The sequence below is a fragment of the Eumetopias jubatus genome, unplaced genomic scaffold (genome assembly GCF_037043125.1).
Source record: "Eumetopias jubatus isolate StellerSeaLion01/CBP00866 unplaced genomic scaffold, mEumJub1_p1.0 scaffold_5, whole genome shotgun sequence".
Taxonomy (NCBI): domain Eukaryota; kingdom Metazoa; phylum Chordata; class Mammalia; order Carnivora; family Otariidae; genus Eumetopias; species Eumetopias jubatus.
The window spans coordinates 145,882,210-145,899,810 of NW_028274811.1; the positions used below are offsets into that span (position 1 = coordinate 145,882,210).

At 51.8% G+C, this 17,601-nt stretch overlaps 1 protein-coding gene across 1 annotated transcript in view; it reads right to left on the reverse strand.

The window, feature by feature from the left end:
• The window catches only part of ANKRD33B (ankyrin repeat domain 33B), an 82,653-nt gene extending 80,436 nt beyond the window's left edge, over positions 1 to 2,217 (reverse strand). Inside the window, exon 1 of the mRNA XM_028122675.2 lies at positions 1,864 to 2,217. Coding sequence (XP_027978476.1) covers positions 1,864 to 2,217 — 354 coding nt within the window. The remainder of the gene's footprint in view (positions 1 to 1,863) is intronic.
• Between the last annotated feature and the right edge of the window lie 15,384 nt (positions 2,218 to 17,601).

Here is a 17,601-nt window from a genome sequence, read left to right on the forward strand (position 1 = left end):
GGTTTCATGCTGGCGACCCTGGGAGGTCCAACTAGGAAACCAAGGCAGAGAGGCTGGAACTTGTCCTTCTGTCCAGTTCCATTGCCCTCCCCGGACCCTATGCTGAGGGAGTGGCTTTCAAAAGTAGCCCAGAAACCCCCAAGCCACGGTCTGTTTATATTGTTCTCAGATGGCTAGAATGCAGCAGTCCCCAAACTTTGATTTGTTGCCCCCAAAGGAAACATCATAAAGCTGGGCCCAGTGGAGCCTCAAAGCAGCTTGGCCTCTGCCCACCCCAGCCACCTGGACAACCCAGGCTGCTCAGGACATGGGACCGACCGCCACCCACCCCCACCCCCACCCCCGCCATGTTCTTCCTGATCTTTGCGAGGCTTCCTTAAAAGCAGGCTCCGCTACCTGCTTCAGGCGAGAGAGGTCTCCTATAAACACCTTTGTGTGAAAACGCATCTTAGTAAAAGCCAAAGTAGAGCTGCAGAAACAGCCCCAACAGCCCACCCACGGTGAGGGCTGAGGGAAGGAGGAGTGCCAGGCACCCGCCTGGGTCCTAACACTTCCAGGGCTCTGGGGCATCTGGGCCAGCGCTGGTGACACACGACACCAAGCACAGTCCCTTCCCTGCTTTCAAATGCTGTGTCAAGCGAACCGCCCAAGTGTGGAAGCAGAAAGTGACACTGGCAGGCTCCTCCATGACTAAGCCCAGCCCAAACCACAGGCCGACACACAGCACCCGGCTCCGGAGATAAACGAAAGGCACAGGGTCCCCGAGATCCCGGGTAAAACCGCCTGTGTTCTGTCAGTCACGGGCTCCGGAGCAAAAAGCATTTGCACTCCCGATTTGTGCGAGGCTGAGGCTGCGGGCCCCACGGGCCCCGGGGGCGGTGACACGCAGGTGAGCAGCTGCCGACCCAGACGGGCTCCCGGGCGCTCGGCCGCTGGGCTCCCTCTGCAGTGTGTCCCTCCGAGTGCTGGGGGCTTGTTCCGTGAGCCAGGCGTTCTCAAGTCTTCGAAAGCCAACTTTGCCTTTCCTCTTCAACATGTTCCCTGCTATCTCTGAGTCCTGACATGACTAATGGATACCTCGTGCCTCCCTCCACCTCCCCCCGTCCTCGCCTACCCTACCGGGTGGGTGTCTCCGCCTCCACCGCCTTCGCAGGCCCTGCTCCGGGGACGCCGGGCGGCCCTGGCTCGGGGCAGTGGCCACGCGGACCGCGAAGTCGGAGACCACGCTGGCGGGGCGCCGCGGAGCTGGGGGCTGCGGGAGGCGGGCAGGCGATCCCGGAGGAAACTCCGACTCCCGGGGGCCTGCAGGAGCCCGTCCGAGTTCGGGCGTGGAGGAGAAAGGGCAAGGGCAGCGGGAGGGGCCGGGGGGGGGTCGGGGGGGGGCAACCGGGGCTCGGGACGGGACGCTGTCCCTGCAGGCCAGGAAGGGCAACGGTCAGAGGGGGCCCAGACGGAGGAGACCCGGCGAGGGGTTTCCAACCCGGGTCCGAGCGCGGGCCCCCGGGGGTGGGGGCGGGGCGAATTCAAGAACCGGAGGACTCCGGGGGCGGGAAGCGAGAGGAAGGCGGTGAGGACTCGAGACTAGCGGCGTCTCCCGCGGCGCTGTGACCTGAGGCGACGCTCCACAGCCGCCCACCCACCCCCGCCGCCGCCGCCGCCGCCGCCGCCGCCGCCCGGACCGCGACCCCCCGGCCGGGGAGGCGCAGGGCCGCCCAGAGCTCCACACGAGCCGCAGGACAGCGACCAAGACGCGCGCTGGGCAGCGGCACAGTCACCGCGGGACGGGCCAGAGCCGGGATCAGGGCGACGCGGCATGGGAGGGAGGGCGGAGGAGATCCCACCCCGGCGGGGACGCCAACCTACCCGGCCGTTGCGGTCGGTCTCCCGCACCTCCTCAGCGCGCGGCCCCCGCCGCACCAGCTCCCTCAGCAGCCCCACGTCGTTGGCGCAGGCGGCGCGCAGGAGGGTCGCCTCCTCCGGGACGCCCTCTGGGACGCTCCCCGCACTCGCGGTGCCGTATTCCTCCTCGCCTCCGACAGGGTAAAAGGAGTCGTCCGAGGCGATGCTGCGGGTGTCGGGCAGACACGAGAAGTCCTCGTACTCCTCGTAGTCGGCAGGGTCCTCCTCGACCAGAGCGCCCCGGGGTGGGGACGGCGTCTGCGGGGGCACGCGGCGCGCCCCGCCGCCCTCCGGCCCGGGCCCGGCCAGCAACACCATGCTGGCGGCCGGGGCGCGGGCCGAGACACTGGGGCGCGGGGCGTGCGCCGAGGTCACCGCCCCTCGTCCCCCGCGGCCCCAGAAGGGGGACGAGGCGCTCCAGCCCGGCGGAAACGAGCGCCGAGCAGCTGCGCTCCGAGACTAAAGTCACCGGAGGCTGGAGAAAGCCCCTCGGGGGTGGGAGGAGCCGCGGGGGCTTTCCGGGCGCGGCGGGCGGGCGCGGGCGGGGACCGGGCGGGGAGGAGGGCGGGGCGGCCGCCCGGGAGGAGGCGCGCGCCCGGGGTTCCCCCGCCCGGCGCCCGGTGCCCCACAAAAGTTCAGAGCGGAACGTGGGCTGCTGGGCGCCGCGGGGCCAGCGCACCCGGCCGCCTTTGCCCCCGGAGCCGAGAGAGGCACGCGCCGGAGAACTAGAAGCAGTAACTGGAGAAGCCGAGCGCCAGTGTCTCGGGCGGCGAGCGGCCCCGCCCCCCCCCAGCGACCCGGGGTGGCGGGGGGGGGGGGGTTGAGGGCGAAGGTGGGGATCAGGGGACGCCGCGAGCTGAGCCTGCTTCCCGCGTCGGGAACCTCCAACCCCCCGGGGCCCGGCACCGCCCAGGGCGTCAGGCTTCCCAGCCGGGGTTACAAGAATTTCTCGGCACCGAAGCCACCGAGCTCGTTTTTGCACCTCCTCAGGAGACCGGGCTCCGGGGCCAACTCCACTCCGAGCTTAAGACCGGGGAATCGCCGGGGACAAGGGCACAGAGGACGAGTGGGTGCATAGGAAGCCGAGTCCACCGAGGGGGCCCGGGGCCGGGGCTGCGCTGCGGCCCGTGCCCCTTTGAACTGGGAGCTTCCGGAGGGGACGGTCCGCAGAGTCCCCCGATCACGCAGAACTCGGGCCAGCTGTGGCTTGCAGGTTGCTTCTAAAAGAGCCACCCTAGGGTGATGTCTTAAGGGCTCGGGTGGGAACATTTGGTGAAAACGAAAGGCTCCAGGCCAGAGCTTGAGGGGTGCCCTCCTCCCCCACTCCTAGCCCATGTCACGGTGCCTGGATCTGCGGAGTCAAGACAGAGAACGGCGTGAGGCCGCGACCGGGCTCTGACTAGGGGCTGGCTGCCAAACTCAGAGAGCGGGCCCGCAGGAGACTGCCGCGGTCCAGTTCCAGCCCCACGCCGCCCGGGCCTGGCCTCTCCGGGTTTATCGCGGTGCTGGGGGTGATTTGCCGCGGGGAGCCCCTGACCTCGGGGAAGAGAGTGTGCGGCGGGCCAAATCCCCGTGGAAATGGCTCTGCGTGAAGGCGCTGTGGCTGGCGAGCCTGGGTTGGAGGAGTCGCACCTTTGGCAGAAACTGTTTGGGGGGGGGCGGATGCGGATACCACCAGGGACACAACCACCCCTCTCTCTGTCCCTCTCCCTCCTTGCCTTTTCACCGCTGGTGATAGCGTGCCCACCATGGGCCAGCCCCCGTGCAAGGCCCTCGGGGCCCAGAGGTGGACACAACCGGACGGACGAAGCCATTGGGGGCCAACTTGAGGATCCCTGGCCTGGGAGGCAAGCTGCGGGGCTCAGTGGGGAACACGATCAAAACTACCCTGTGCGAGCCGTGAGGGGGGTGGGGGCCGAGCAGGGTTAACCTCCGAGACCTTGTAAGCCCCGAGACCCTCCGAAGCGGTCACCGGGGCCTCGGGTGTGCTCGCTGCCGGCTCAGAACCTGGCGTCCGCGGGGCTCGGGAGGGGTCGGAGGCGGGGGGACCGCGATTTCTAGTAAAGACACAACCATGCACTGAGCTAGCAGTGACCTGGGTGCACTGGCTTCCTCCGGTACTCGGGGCTTTCTTTCTGAAGCCCAAAATACCCAAATCAAGGTCTGCGTCTATCTTTTTCTGTAGCCGGCCAAATTTACATAAATTCCCCCTGGGAATTTCCCCCTTCCAAGGTTGACCGTGTTTTCAGCCTTTCCAGAGGCCTGTTACTTGAGGTCATGGGGATTTACAAGTTGAAGTGCCCCCTCAGGGCAGGGTTGGGTTTGCTAGCCCTCTCCTCCCAACCAAGTGCAGCGCTGGCCGGCAAGGGGCGGTATTAAAGAAAACCCTAGCGGCCTGTGGCAGGATCCCGGGGGGATGGCGCCGGGTCTTTGCGGGGCTGCAGCCCTAGAACCAAGCAACACGCACACTTTTCTGGAGTCCGGCCGCCCCGTAGTCCTCATCACTCAATCACTAAGCAACGGAATTCAGGCCCTATCCGAGTTCACCACTTCCTCCTTTTCTTTCTTAGAAATTTGGATCCAAATAGCACTGGAATGGGGTTTTCCCTCGAAAGATAAATTTCTGGAGCCGTTTGCTCCAAATAAGGACTAGCTGGTCATTTGTGAGTGACCAGACCCCAGACCCAGGCAGATCATTTTCCCCTTTTAGAAATGCACCCCTTTTATCACAAAGACAAAATATTCTCAATGTTGCTAAGAGAACACAAAATGAGGCATATGTATGTTTAATAAAGTCAACATTTATGTGTACAAAATCTGCATAGAAAGGCCAAAGTTGCTTATCAAAACTGCCAACACTCAGGATAACTTTAAATCTCAAGAAATTGTATTGTCTCCAAGACTTCAGTTTCAATTAACTATTTTAATTTATGAGGGTTTTTTTAAGTTTTATATCACAATTACACAATTTGTCGACTTAGTTGGATAATTTGTCTTTGGACCATAACAAAAAAAATACACTACTTCAGTTCTATTTCTGGAACAGGGCACCTAACCGTAACACCTACAACAGGAGACTCTTTCAATATTACAAGCAGTGTATTTAAAGACTGAAAACTGAATGCACCTGTAGTAGCAGCCCACCCCCAACTTCGTTTGGAAAGCAGAGTATGGAGGGTGGAGTAAATCCAAGTCCACTCCACTGTTCATAACCAGGGCTGGAGGGAGGATGGAATGGGTGAGTGGTTTTAAACCTTTGCACGTCCATCTAGAATTTAGCACACAGTAAGTTTAACTTACCCTGTTATTAAAATTAAGATGTCCATAAGTCTTGATGATATAAACTGCTCCAGGGAGCTGGTTCTGCAAATATGTTGCCATTTGCAGAGAGAACCAGCCCATGTGAGGTGAATGAGAAATGCTTTTTATTTTTTCCATAGGAAAGGCAGTGTGACTTGGGGTGAAGAGCGGATTGGGATATCAGACAGACCTGGCTTCTTATGATGATTCTACCACTGTTGAATCGCAACCCAATGGTTCTAGACTTTGAATGTCTATTACTGTGGGTATACTCAGGTATACTGTGGGTATATAACTTAATTCAGAAAATAAAATAAAAACAAACCAAAAAAAGCCAAATGGGGGAAAAACCCTAATTGTAGGAAAAACATTAATTGTGCTGCCCATTACAAACGATTCACAACAGAATCTAGTGAAATTGCTTACAAATCAAGAAGAAAAAGCAGCATGTTTACCGATTTTGTTAGCCCTATTGTCCCCTGGCGGGTAGCAATAAAATTCATTAAAATGAAAAGAGCTGTTTGCTTGCTTTTAGGGCTTTGGAGAGAGCCCCATTAGCTGGCTTGGGGCTTGCTTTCTTGGGGTCTGGACTGAGTGACGGCCACAGTTAAAAGGAAATTAAGGCCAGCCCCTGTGGTTGGTGTCAAAGGAAGAAAACGGGGTGTCGGGGTGGGTCTAGGGCCCCTCAGCTAGGCTTCATAAAGACTGAGAAGCTCCACTGTCTGGCTCCCAACTTCCCCTCAGAATTCCACTCCAAGACCGGGGTTTGGAGAAGAGCATTGCCTTTGAGGTTCGCAGCAAGCTCCTGCAGAAGTAGAAGCCAGTGGAAATGGGACACATTTCAGTCACTCGTTTAAAAAAAAAAAAAAAAACAGTTTCAGTAAACCAAAATTATTTGATGTGGAGTTTTTGCAAATTTCGCTGGGTTGGTTATAATGCGTGGAAGCAACCTAGAATATCCTGTAGTCAGTCAATCTGTAGAATGACGGAGACCAGCTTACACTTCTGATCCGCTTAGAAATATAAAGAAAAGTCTCTGTGTGTATTTCTGGATCTCCTTATTAAAGCGATTAGCTGCTGTCTGGCCCTAACTTAGTTCAGTTGACAGGACACAGGATCCCTCTCGCTGTGAGCTGAATGGATCTAACCATTTAACAACTTCCCTCTTTTAGGGAGGATTTCTGCCTTTGTGGTTAGATATTTGGAAGAAGTATATGGCTTGTGTGCACCCCCTGCCAATTCTTCTGCTTTTTTCCTGCTCTTGGTGGGAATTAGCAATAACAGGATAAAGCTAGGGAAGCCCTGTTTACTCAAGGACAAAAGGCCTTGGGTCTTCATCTGAATAAAGTTCGTTATTTTTAAAGATTGAGGTTAAGGTTCTGAAGGCCAATTCCAGGAGTCAAACGCGATGTCAAAAGTTGTTTGGTTTTTGTTTATTTGTTTTTTTAAAGATTTTATTTATTTGACAGAGAGAGACAGTGAGAGAGGGAACACAAGCTGGGTAAGAGGGAAAAGCAGGCTTCCCGCTGAGCAGGGAGCCCAAGGGCGGGGCTCGATCCCAGGACCCTGGGACCATGACCTGAGCTGAAGGCAGACGCTTAACGACTGAGCTACCCAGGCACCCCTCAAAAGTTGTTTGTTAAACAACTTACACAACAGAAGGCTTCTCCATGCCCACCCCACCCCCATCTCCCGCCCGGTATAAAATGTAGAAGGGCAAAGGCCACCCCTCCCATCACAGCTCCATTGTTCATGCCCTCTTAATAGCTCTTAGGGCCCTGTGCTCCAGTGATTTTTGCAGAACTATCTTCCTTATCATAACCTGAGAGTTCACCAAATTCAAAGACCAGGTTTTAGTTTTCTCAGTGCTCAGCATTCAAGAGGGGATCCCACCATCTTGGGTGATGCTCATTAATCCCTGTTAGCTGAGAGAGCAGGCAAGGCTGCTAGGCCAGCCCCAGCTGTCTCTGGGGACCTTCTAGATTTATACAAGACCAAGCACAGGACGTGAATTTCCTTTAGCCACTTGTGCTTCCAAGTCTTTGTGACTTCAGGAATGGAAAAAAAAAACAAAAACAACAGTGCACCACCATAGGGAGGAAGACTTATTAGGACCCTGGGGGATGTCCAGGTTCTGTACCAGCATCCGACCTTCTGTGGTTCCCTGTAAAGCCAGATTCATATCCGGTGGTGTGTAACTACCACACTCAGGCTGCCCAGGGACACAAACCAAGGGGGCTGGGGGGCTTGCCCAGTGCTGGTGGTGCTGCTTCTAGAGGTGGATCTAATGGAGAGGCATCACACGAGGCTCTGGGCCTGGACCCCCACGTGCTTGGCATGGGCCTCTGAGCTGTGCCTCCCTGCCACTCTCCCTCACTGAGCATAAATTCAGTAATCAAAGCAAAAACTAAGCCAGAATGTTTAAATTACTGCCATGAATCATACGTTTTGGTTAACATCTATCACTTGGCCTAATCTCGCTAGGGTGGGTTTCAGGTCAAAGTGTACCCATGGGGACAAATCTAAGGGCAGAGAGAGTTTGGGCTGGGCATGCAAGGCATGATGGGAGAATCATGGAGCAAATATAGAAAAAAATGAAACAGAAAATTTCAGTCCCCTGCGGTATTCGTTGACTAAGCCTGCCGCAACAGAACGTCACAAAGTGGGGGACTTACACAATTCTGGAGGCTAGAAAGTGGGAGATCAAGTTGTCAGGAGGGTTACTTTCTTCTGAGCACTGTGAGAAAGAAGCAGTTTCACAGCTGTCCCCAGCTTCTGGTGGTTTGCTGGCAATCTTTGGAGTTGCTTGGCTTCTAGGAGCACCACCCCATCTCCATCCCCATCTTCACATGCCGTTCTGTATGTCTATGTCTTTGTGCCCAAATCCCCCCACCTCTTTTTAAGAACACCAGTCAGGGATGCCTGAGGGGCTCAAGTGGTTGAGCGTCCCAGACTCTTGGTTTCGGCTCAGGTCATGATCTCGTGGGTCATGGGATCGAGCCCCACCTGGGACTCCACGCTCAACAGGGAGTCTGCTTGAAGATCCTCTCCCTCTCCCTCTGCCCCTCCCCCAGCACTCTCTCTCTCTCTCTCTCTCTCTCTGAAATAAATAAATAAATAAATAAATAAATACACCATACTGGGTTAGGGCCCATTCTAATAACCTCACCTTAACTTAACTACATCCACAATAACCTTAATTCCAAATAAGGTGACCTTGGAGGTACTGGGGTTACGACTTCAGTGTATGACTTTTAGGGGGACCCAATTCGACCCATAACCTCTGCCCTTGGAGTGTTTCTATTCTGCTGGGGAGATATATAATAAACAACATAAATACATGAAATCCATAGTATGTTAAAAAGCATTAAGTGCCAAGGAAAAACTAAAGCAGGGAAATAAAATGGGAGGGGTCCAGGGGTTACAACTGTAGATGAGAGAGCTAGAGAAGTTCCCACTGAGGAAGGGGCTGTTGAATTAAGACCTGAAGGCAGTTGTAGTGGGAGCTATGCTGGCCGTGGGGTCCTGGTCTGTCCCTGCCTCCCGTCCTCATGCCCACCCCCACCCGGGGCATGTCTTGTGATGCTTGTCCCACCAGCTCCAGGAGCGCACGTCCCTGGTCCCCCCATGTGCCTCAAACCTAGCTCCAGCACTGCGGGCTTCCCAGAGGGCTGGACCTGCCACCCTGTCTGCCTTCCAGGGCCTCTCTGACCTTTGTCACCTCCCCGTCTCCAGAGGAAGAGGCACCTTCCTCTACAGCCAGACCAGAGCCCTCCTCCCTAGAGACTCTTAATACCCCCACCCCGAAGGTCCTCACGCCATCACATGACGCCTGTCCTCCAGCATCAACCACCCCACTCAGATCTGCATCTTAGCACAGACTCTGCTTCCCCCCACCTGCTTTGCTTTCACAACCAAACCTTCGGCAAGAGAAGTCTTCAGCAAGCCCCAGGGTTCATGTTTTAGTTACTCCTTTTTATTAAAAAATGTGTTTTTGAAAATATCAAAAGTAGCACGTGCTCTTTGGAAAAGCCCCCAAACACTTGAGTCCACAAAGTGCGAAGACAACCTGTCCCCTCTCTGTTTCCATTGTTACTCTTTGAAGGTCTGTTGTCTGCTTCTTCCTCTCCCCTACTCCCCCAAGGGTCCTGCAGGGGCTTCTTTTCTACTGAAGTCAATGGGCATTTCCAGCTCTGACCCAAACTCAACGTCCCCACAAGGCCTGCTGTCTGCCTGAACAGTGACCACCTAGAGGAGACCCAGTCCAGCCTGCATTCACTCTGCAGCTCCCCAGGGCAGAGCCGGGGAGTGGGGATCCCCCTTACTCCATACTCCCAGGAAGGGAAGGCAGTGGGCGTTCTGCCCACAGGGCTTCAGACGGGCAAGCCTGGCTGAAAGATCGTGAGCTGAAGTGTGAAGTTTAAGAACAGAGACTGTTCTGGCCCGGTGGTATCCTACAGCAGCAGGGGTCCAGACTATGCTCCAGAAATGTGCTTCGGTGAACAAGCGCAGGAGACAGCTGAGCAATCCCACCTTTGCCATGATCCTAAATCTAAAGCCACCTGACCACCCTGCCCGACCTCGAGTTTCCTACCCGGGCACAGAGTTTGTAGGAATGAGATCGGCTCCTTTACGACATGGATTGCAGTGGTGCCCGCAGTTACTACTTTTTACTGGTGCATCTTTTTACACTTGAATGTGACTGCCTCCTGTTCCATGGCTGGAAGGGTGTAGGTGCTCTCCACAAATCCAGAACACTTTGGTGTTTTATTCTTGGGCCAAAAATATCCCCCCTTTAGGATGATAACATCCGAAAGTTCTATTCTTCCCTCTCCTAATTTGGAGTTATTCAGTCAACTGGTATACTGAGCGAGGCAGATGCACAATCAACATCTCAATATGCACATTTTACCATAGATTTCCTCCACGGAATCCTCCCCCCGCCCCCCCAGTGGCTCATGCCCACGTCTGCTGCGATGGCACCTGGCTTCTGAGTCCCCCTCACCCACCGGGCTGCAAGGAGTTCTCATGGGTAGGCCTCCCTTTGAGACCTGGCCTCTGGTTTCTTCTTTATTAGCACAGACCTCCCGTCCCTTGTCCTTCTCATTGATAGTATTTATTAGTTAAGCACTGATTTGATGGGAGGGACAGAAAAGCCTTCCAGCTTGATCCTGCTCTGAAAAGCTGCGGCTAGTGTGGTGAGGACCCCATAGAGGGCAGGCCCTCGATCACACCCTTGAATTTAGGTGGTCGTGCTGAGAGGCTGCCTCTGTTGAGGGGAGCAACTCGACCAGAGTCTATCTATGACACAAAATGGGAGGCAGGCTGGCGGGACGTGAATGCTTTTGCTGGCTGACCACACGTGTTGGCTGTGGCACGGGTCTTTATAACCCTCACTCAAACCTAACAATGCATGTGTGTTGGGTGAGAGGCACGGTAAGGTGACCCACGTCACTGTTGTCTTGCCCTAGATGGCCAAGGGGCGGCTCCAGTGGTCCCCATTCTCCCTGGCAGGACCATGTCCCCCAACACGCACCACAGAGGACACAGCATCACAATTGTTTTCATGTCACCTAACTCTCTCGCTCTCTATTGGCAAATAGTTTGTCACCACTCACCATGCCAGTCTCCACTCCTTGAGCCCCAGATTCCCGGGCCCTTCTCTAGGTGGTCAGGGGAACGGCCCCACTTCTGAACTATGTATCAGTCTACTATTCTAAAATGTTTTCCCTAAATCCCCAAAATATCTCATACTAAATGGTTTCTTTTTTCCCCAAAACAGCATTCTTAGGGCTCTTGGCTTTAGCATCCCCTACTCTAGCTCACCCTGCTAAAAGAGAAGGGTCCTAAAAATGTGGGTGTGGTCACCACACTGGGAGGTTCTTCCAGCCATTCGCCAATGTTTGTGCTCATTCTTGGTTTTTGCTAACTAGACACTTCCCACTTTCTACCCCCCCCACCCCTCCATGACCACTTGGTCCCACCAGACAACATGACTCTCCAGTGTCAGGGTCCTCAAAGCTCTTCCTTCTGGGACCACCCTCCTATCTCCCTGGCTTTTCCCACACCAAGGGCTCACGAGGGAAGTGTTAAAGTCTCGGCCACACTGGCCCCTGGAGGTCCTTCAGGCATCTTGGGACTCTTCCTGGGCCAGACTGACCTCACACTCTTCTCCCACAAATTGGCTCCTCCTTCTGCTCTCCTGAAGTTGAATGACATCACCACCTCCCCAGGAACCCAAGCCAGAGACTGGATCCTTCTGCTCACCACACTCACACCCAGGTGCCCCAGCACTACTATTCCTCTCTGTTCCTCATCCATTCCCACTGCCACATCAGGTCTCTCCTCAGGATGCCAGTCTGGTTTTGCCTCCATAACCCCAGCCTGACGCCTACCATGGCACATGGTGGCATATGACACAACTGTTAGGCTTAAACTTGACACATCTGGTTTGAAATCCCAGTTGGCACCAGTCATTCACTCTTGGGTACACACCCAGCCCAAACGTGTACATGTGTCCAGGAAGATGTGGCCTGGGCCATTCACAGAAGCTTCATTCATCATGGGAAAGAAGAGGAGGAAAAAGACAAGAACTAGAAGAAGAAGAGGAAACAAATGTTCACCAACAAGAGACTGGATAACTCTGCTGTGGTATACGCATACAATGGGACACCATAATGCCATGAAAATGGATGAACGCTCAGCAACAAGAATAAATGTCACCCACATAATGTTGGCCAAAAGAAGTCAAATACAAAAGAACACATGCTGTATGATTCCATTTATACAAAGTTTAACATCAGGCAAAACTAATGTTTAAACACACACACACACACACACACACACACACAGACCCAAAATGGTGTCACTTAAGCCAAGTCACCAAATCTGGACTTAATACCTAAGCTACTTACAGTTTCAGCTTCCCCTTGAAATGTAGTCTGACCAGGTCAGTCGGGAATTGTCTGATCAGCACCCAGGAAGTAACCTGTCACTTGCACCTTCTCTGTCCCCAGCCCCCACCCATTGAAAGGCTGATGAGGTAATCTGCATAATAAGACCCCCTGCCCTTCCCCTTAAGGTAGAGGTGATCTCCCCTGAACCTATCCTTTCTTTCCTTCTCCTAATAACTTTTTATAAAAAACTTCCATTTTGTAGGACTCCTTGGAGCTCTCCCCTACTTGTTAGATGGAATGCCACCTGATTCATGAATCATTTAATAAAACCAATTAGAACTTCACATTTGCTTGGTTGAATTTCATTTTTTGAACACTGAGCTCTTTTCCTGGAAATCTGAATAACGCTTACCTTTGGGGAGGAGGTGGGACAGTGATGGGGAGGGGGTCAAGGACGTGTGTGGGGCACTTGGAATCTCATGCCCTTATTTTGCTGTCCTGAGAGATGGTTGCACAGAGGGGGTTCACCTTGAGATAACTCATCAGTCTATACCCTTACAATTTTCCCTAACATATACCACACTTCAATAAATTTCTTAAAAACTCTTCAGCTTAGGCAAGTTATTTAACCTCTCCAGGACTAAATATCCCTCACTAGGGATAATAACACCTGCCTTACAAGGTTGAGGAAAACATTACATGGAAGAGGGTTAACATGGAAATTAACTGAATAAGCACTCGATTAATATTAGCTGTTCTTATTCATTCGCCCTCAGGAAACCTTCCCAGAGGGCAAGATAAACCAAGTGCCCAGCTCTCTCCCACCCCAAAAATTATTTTAATCCCTGTAGCTGGAGGCTACCCTGGGGAGGAGAGCCCACCCCCCCCAACCTCCCACTGAGAACGGAATTCCTATCTCCACCCTACCCAGTGGGGCGAGGAGGGGCCTCCTTGGGGCTCCAGATCCCTGCAGGATCTGGAATTTGGGACTGTTTCTAGCTTTACTCATGTTTTAGACATTTCTTCTTGGCTCAGGAGCTTAATCATTATTAACATCATTGTTGACCCCAAATTCCCCGTGGCCAGATCACCGATTGGAATGCCTACCCAGTGCGCCCCTCAGACCTACTCCTGTACAGTTTAACCCAAAGAATGACATTGGCAATGAAGAAAGTGCCCAGTAGCTCCCAATCCCCAGCTAGCCCACCAGAATGCACCCTATTCTTCAAGATCAGCCTGCTCTGGGGGACATTATGAACATAATTCCCAGGCAAGGAAAGACATGAGTTTTCCTTGACTAGTAGAAGAGTCTCTCGGCTACTGTTTAACCTCTTTGTGCTTCAGTTTCTCTGTCTATAAAGATGGGAATAGTAATAGTGCATTCTTCACGGTTTTGTTAATGAGGATTAAATGAGCTAATTTATGTAAAAAGTTTAAAACAGAGCCTGGCACATAATAAGCATTACGTAAGTGTTAAAATTGGCATTCCCGTTGTTCTTTAGAACACAAGCACATTGTTTGTTCAGTGTTAACTCGTGAAGGATGAACCCTGGTATTCCTCTGCTGGAACTAGCCTCCAGTTATACCCCATTCCGGAAAAAAAAAAAAAAATAGGAGAAGCAGGGTGGAGCGTGGGGAGAGTACCAGCTACCTGAGACCCAAGTCTAATTCTGGAAGATTACAAAGGGAAGCAGTGAAGAGGGTAAAGAGTTTAGGCAGGATACCATCACCATTCTTTTCAAACCCCCAGTGCCTTAGGTGCCCCAAAGCTGAGGCATTGGTGGACCCATCTTGGGCCATCTCCAGGAAGCCCATGGCCACCGCCCAGCCTCCCAGCAGCTGCGGCCGCAATGTCCCTTTCCTGGAGCCAGTCCCTCTTTAACACAACAACCAGTAGCCCTTCCACACCTAAGGCCCTTCTCCAGCAGTGCAGTGAAACACGGTCATCTCCAATCTGCCTGCCTCCTCTCCTTGTGGCCTGGGATAGAGAAACACAGGAATAACAAGCTTGGGAAAGCTTCTAGAAATTTACAGACTACCTCAATCACAGGCCTGATCTGGAGTTGCCAACTCCCTTCCACCGTGATATGTGGACGCCTCATTGGACTTTTACCCTCGGCTTTCAGTGGGGCAACTCTGGCCTCCTAGAACCTTCCTCTACCCCCTGCCAATCCCTTCCTGGGGCAGGACTGATGTTTCCTGCCAGAGGGGCTGCTCCCCAGTCATGAGGGTAGAAGAGCCACCCAAGGTACAACCGCGGATATTCCCTGGTCTCGGTGAGTATTTACAGCTTTGAAACCTGCTAAACCTGAAATCCATTTATCTGACTTCAACTCTATTGAGTGAATGCCACAAAACATTGAAAATCTAACTTTGAATAGCTCACGGTTTCTCTTCAGTCAGAACCCGTTCTTAGTAAGTACAGCTCTGCTTCTGGTTGTCCTTAGAAGTTGACACATACTTCCCCACCAAACCTGTTCTGTAATTAAATGAGATAGTACCATGCTTGCTATCTTTTTACTAGCTCTTTCTACTTAAGAATATGATGTGAGTATCTTGACATACTGTTATGGGTTGAACTCTATCCCCCAAAGAGATATGTCGCAGTCCTAACTCCCAGCGCCTCAGAATGTGACCTTATTTGGAAATAGGGTCATTGCAGGTATAATTAGTTGTTGTGGGTTTTTTTAAGATTTTATTTTTAAGTAATCTCTACTCCCAACATGGGGCTCAAACTTACAACCCGTAGATCAAGAGTCGCATGCTCTTCCGACTAAGCCAACCAAGCAACAACCCAGATATAATTAGTTAATTTAGGATGAGGGCATACTGGAGTAGGTTGGACTTTAATCCAATATGACTGGTGTCCTTCTAAGAAGAGATGAGAAACACACAAGGAGAAGGCCATGTGAAGACAGAGGTGGGATGTCTGGCAACGACCAGAAGTTGGAAGAGGTGAGGAAGGGTCCTCTCCAGCTTTCAGAGACAACATAGCTCCCCTGACACCCTGATTTCAGACTTCTGGCCTCCAGAAGTGGGAGGCAATAAATTTTTGTTCTTTCAAGCTGCCTGGTTTGTGGTACTTGTTCTAACAGCCACAGCAAAATGGAACACATGCCACAAATACTAATCTACAAATTTTTTTTTTAAGATTATTTATTTGAGAGAGAGAGAGAGAGACCACGTGGGAGGGGGCAAAGGGAGGGGTACAGGGGGAGGGAGAGAGAGAACCTCAAGCAGACTAGGCGTTAAGGACAGAGCCCAAGCAAGGCTCCATCCCCAGGACCCTGAGATCATGACCTGAGTGAAACCAAGAGTCAGGCGCTCAACTGACTGAGCCACCCAGGCGCCCCTAAACTACAGATTTCTTAATGGTTATATAGCATTGAATTACACAGTTACACCATAATTTACTTAAACAATCCAATGTTGATGAGCCCTTAATTTATTTCCAGTGGGAAAGTGCAATGCACATCCTTGTATAAATATATCATCTTTTTAAAATTTTTTTAAAAAGATTTTTATTTATTTGAGAAAGAGAGAGAGCACGAGAGGAGGGAGGTTCAGAGGAAGGAACAGACCTCCCCCCTGGAGCAGGGAGCCCGATGATGTGGGACTTGATCCCAGGACCCCAAAATCATGACCTGAGTCAAAGGCAGACGCTTAACCGACTAAACCACCCAGGCGCCCCCTTGTATAAATATTTCTTTAAATCCTTAAAATTATTACTGAAATTGGAACTATTTATATACTTTTCAACACTTTTGAAAATTTAAACTAAATCACCGACCAAAGAAGGGAATGGAAAAATGTATAAATAGAAAAAAGTTTAAGCAAATCAATTGCCCATTTCCAAAAAAATAAGATTAAAAGGAAATGTTTTATCTGATAATTTTCCCAATTCATAAGAGTTGACTTTCTAGCTATCTACATGCGGCTAGGCCGTAAGAAGCGACTGAAAAACAAAAAAACAAAAAACTTTAGACACTTGAATTCAGCAGCAAAAGAGGAAGAGACTGGAAAAAGCAGGAATAGACTCTCAATTCCACTACTGGAAATCATATTGGATAGGGGTTAAATTGGATCAACGAGCATTGTCTTTTTAAAAGGCAGGAGATGATGAAGGTGTTCATAGGGACAGGGGGTCAGTTACTCCCTGAGGGTGAACTCACACCAGAGCTACTGAGGACAGTAGGCCTTTGGATGGGGAAATGAGGGCTGGGTTCACGAGAAAGCATCTGTATCTGTGTTCAGGCCCCAGGTGAGGGCTCCAACCGCTTGGTGTGCAGGACAAAGAAACTAAGAAGACATCTCCTGGAAAGCGGAGCAAGTGTTGAGGGGAAGGCAGAGGTGGTTCAAGGTAGCCTTGACCTACTTCAGTGGTTTGCTTGGGGCTGGCCCAAGGCCCAAGGAAGGGGAAGGGAATTCCCTTGTGCATTCTTTTTCCTTCCTTGTCATTCTAGATCATTTTTTTTTAAAAAGTAAAATGATGACTCTCATACAGATATAAAAATGAGTGCTTGTTAAAGATTTTAACCGGGCAGATGCTCCAACCCGTTTAAAAGAGAATCTGAAGAGCAGATGCATTTATAGATCAAGAATATTGAAATGAAGGTGCAAATAAAGGCCACAGTGGTTTTTCCAAGGTCGGAGGGAGAGAAGTCAATTGAACCTCTCCTGAACAGGACAGAATCGTGGGGTGTTGCTATTAGTTACTACACTGGGCTGAAGTGTCCCTGCAAAATTCGTGTCTACCCAGCACCTGTTAATGGGACCTGATTTGCAAGTAAGGTCTTTGCAGAGGTCATCAAGTTATGTTGAGGTCATCCTGGATGAAGGTGGACCCTAAATCCAATATGACTGGTGTCCTTATAGGAAGGGGGACATTTGGACACAGAAACCCAAGAGAGAAGGCCACGTGAAGACAGAGGTCAGATTGGGCTGATGCATATCCCAGCCACGGGCCACAAGCACAGACCTCCAGCAACTTGCCAGAAGCTGGAACAGGTGACGAAGGATTCTGTCCTGGAGCCTTTAGAGAGAGCACAGCCCTGCTGACCCCTTGATTTCAGACTGCTGGCCCCCAGAGCTGTGAAGCCATCAATTTCTGTTGCTCTAAGCCACAGTTCGTGGCGTTTTGTGATGGCAGCCGCAGGAAGCTAACACAGTCACGCACAACTTACTGAGACATAAAATTGCTCAAAGACCATGAGAGGCTACACCCAGACAACCAGGGAGGTTGCTGTAGGTAGACGATGTGTGGTTTCTCACTGAAGCATAGACCTCCCACATCACGTTAGAATTCCCTGCCTCCAGCATCCAAACTTGAGCTTGAAGATGGGCTGGTCAGTTTCTCTGCATGAGTCCACATATGTCATAAGTCACTTGATCACTATAATTCAATTTACAGATAGAGAGGACATCGCTGAGCCACCATTTATAACATTTTGTTTAATGGAGATAGGATTCCATATTCCAAATAAATGACTGACAAACAGCATTTTAA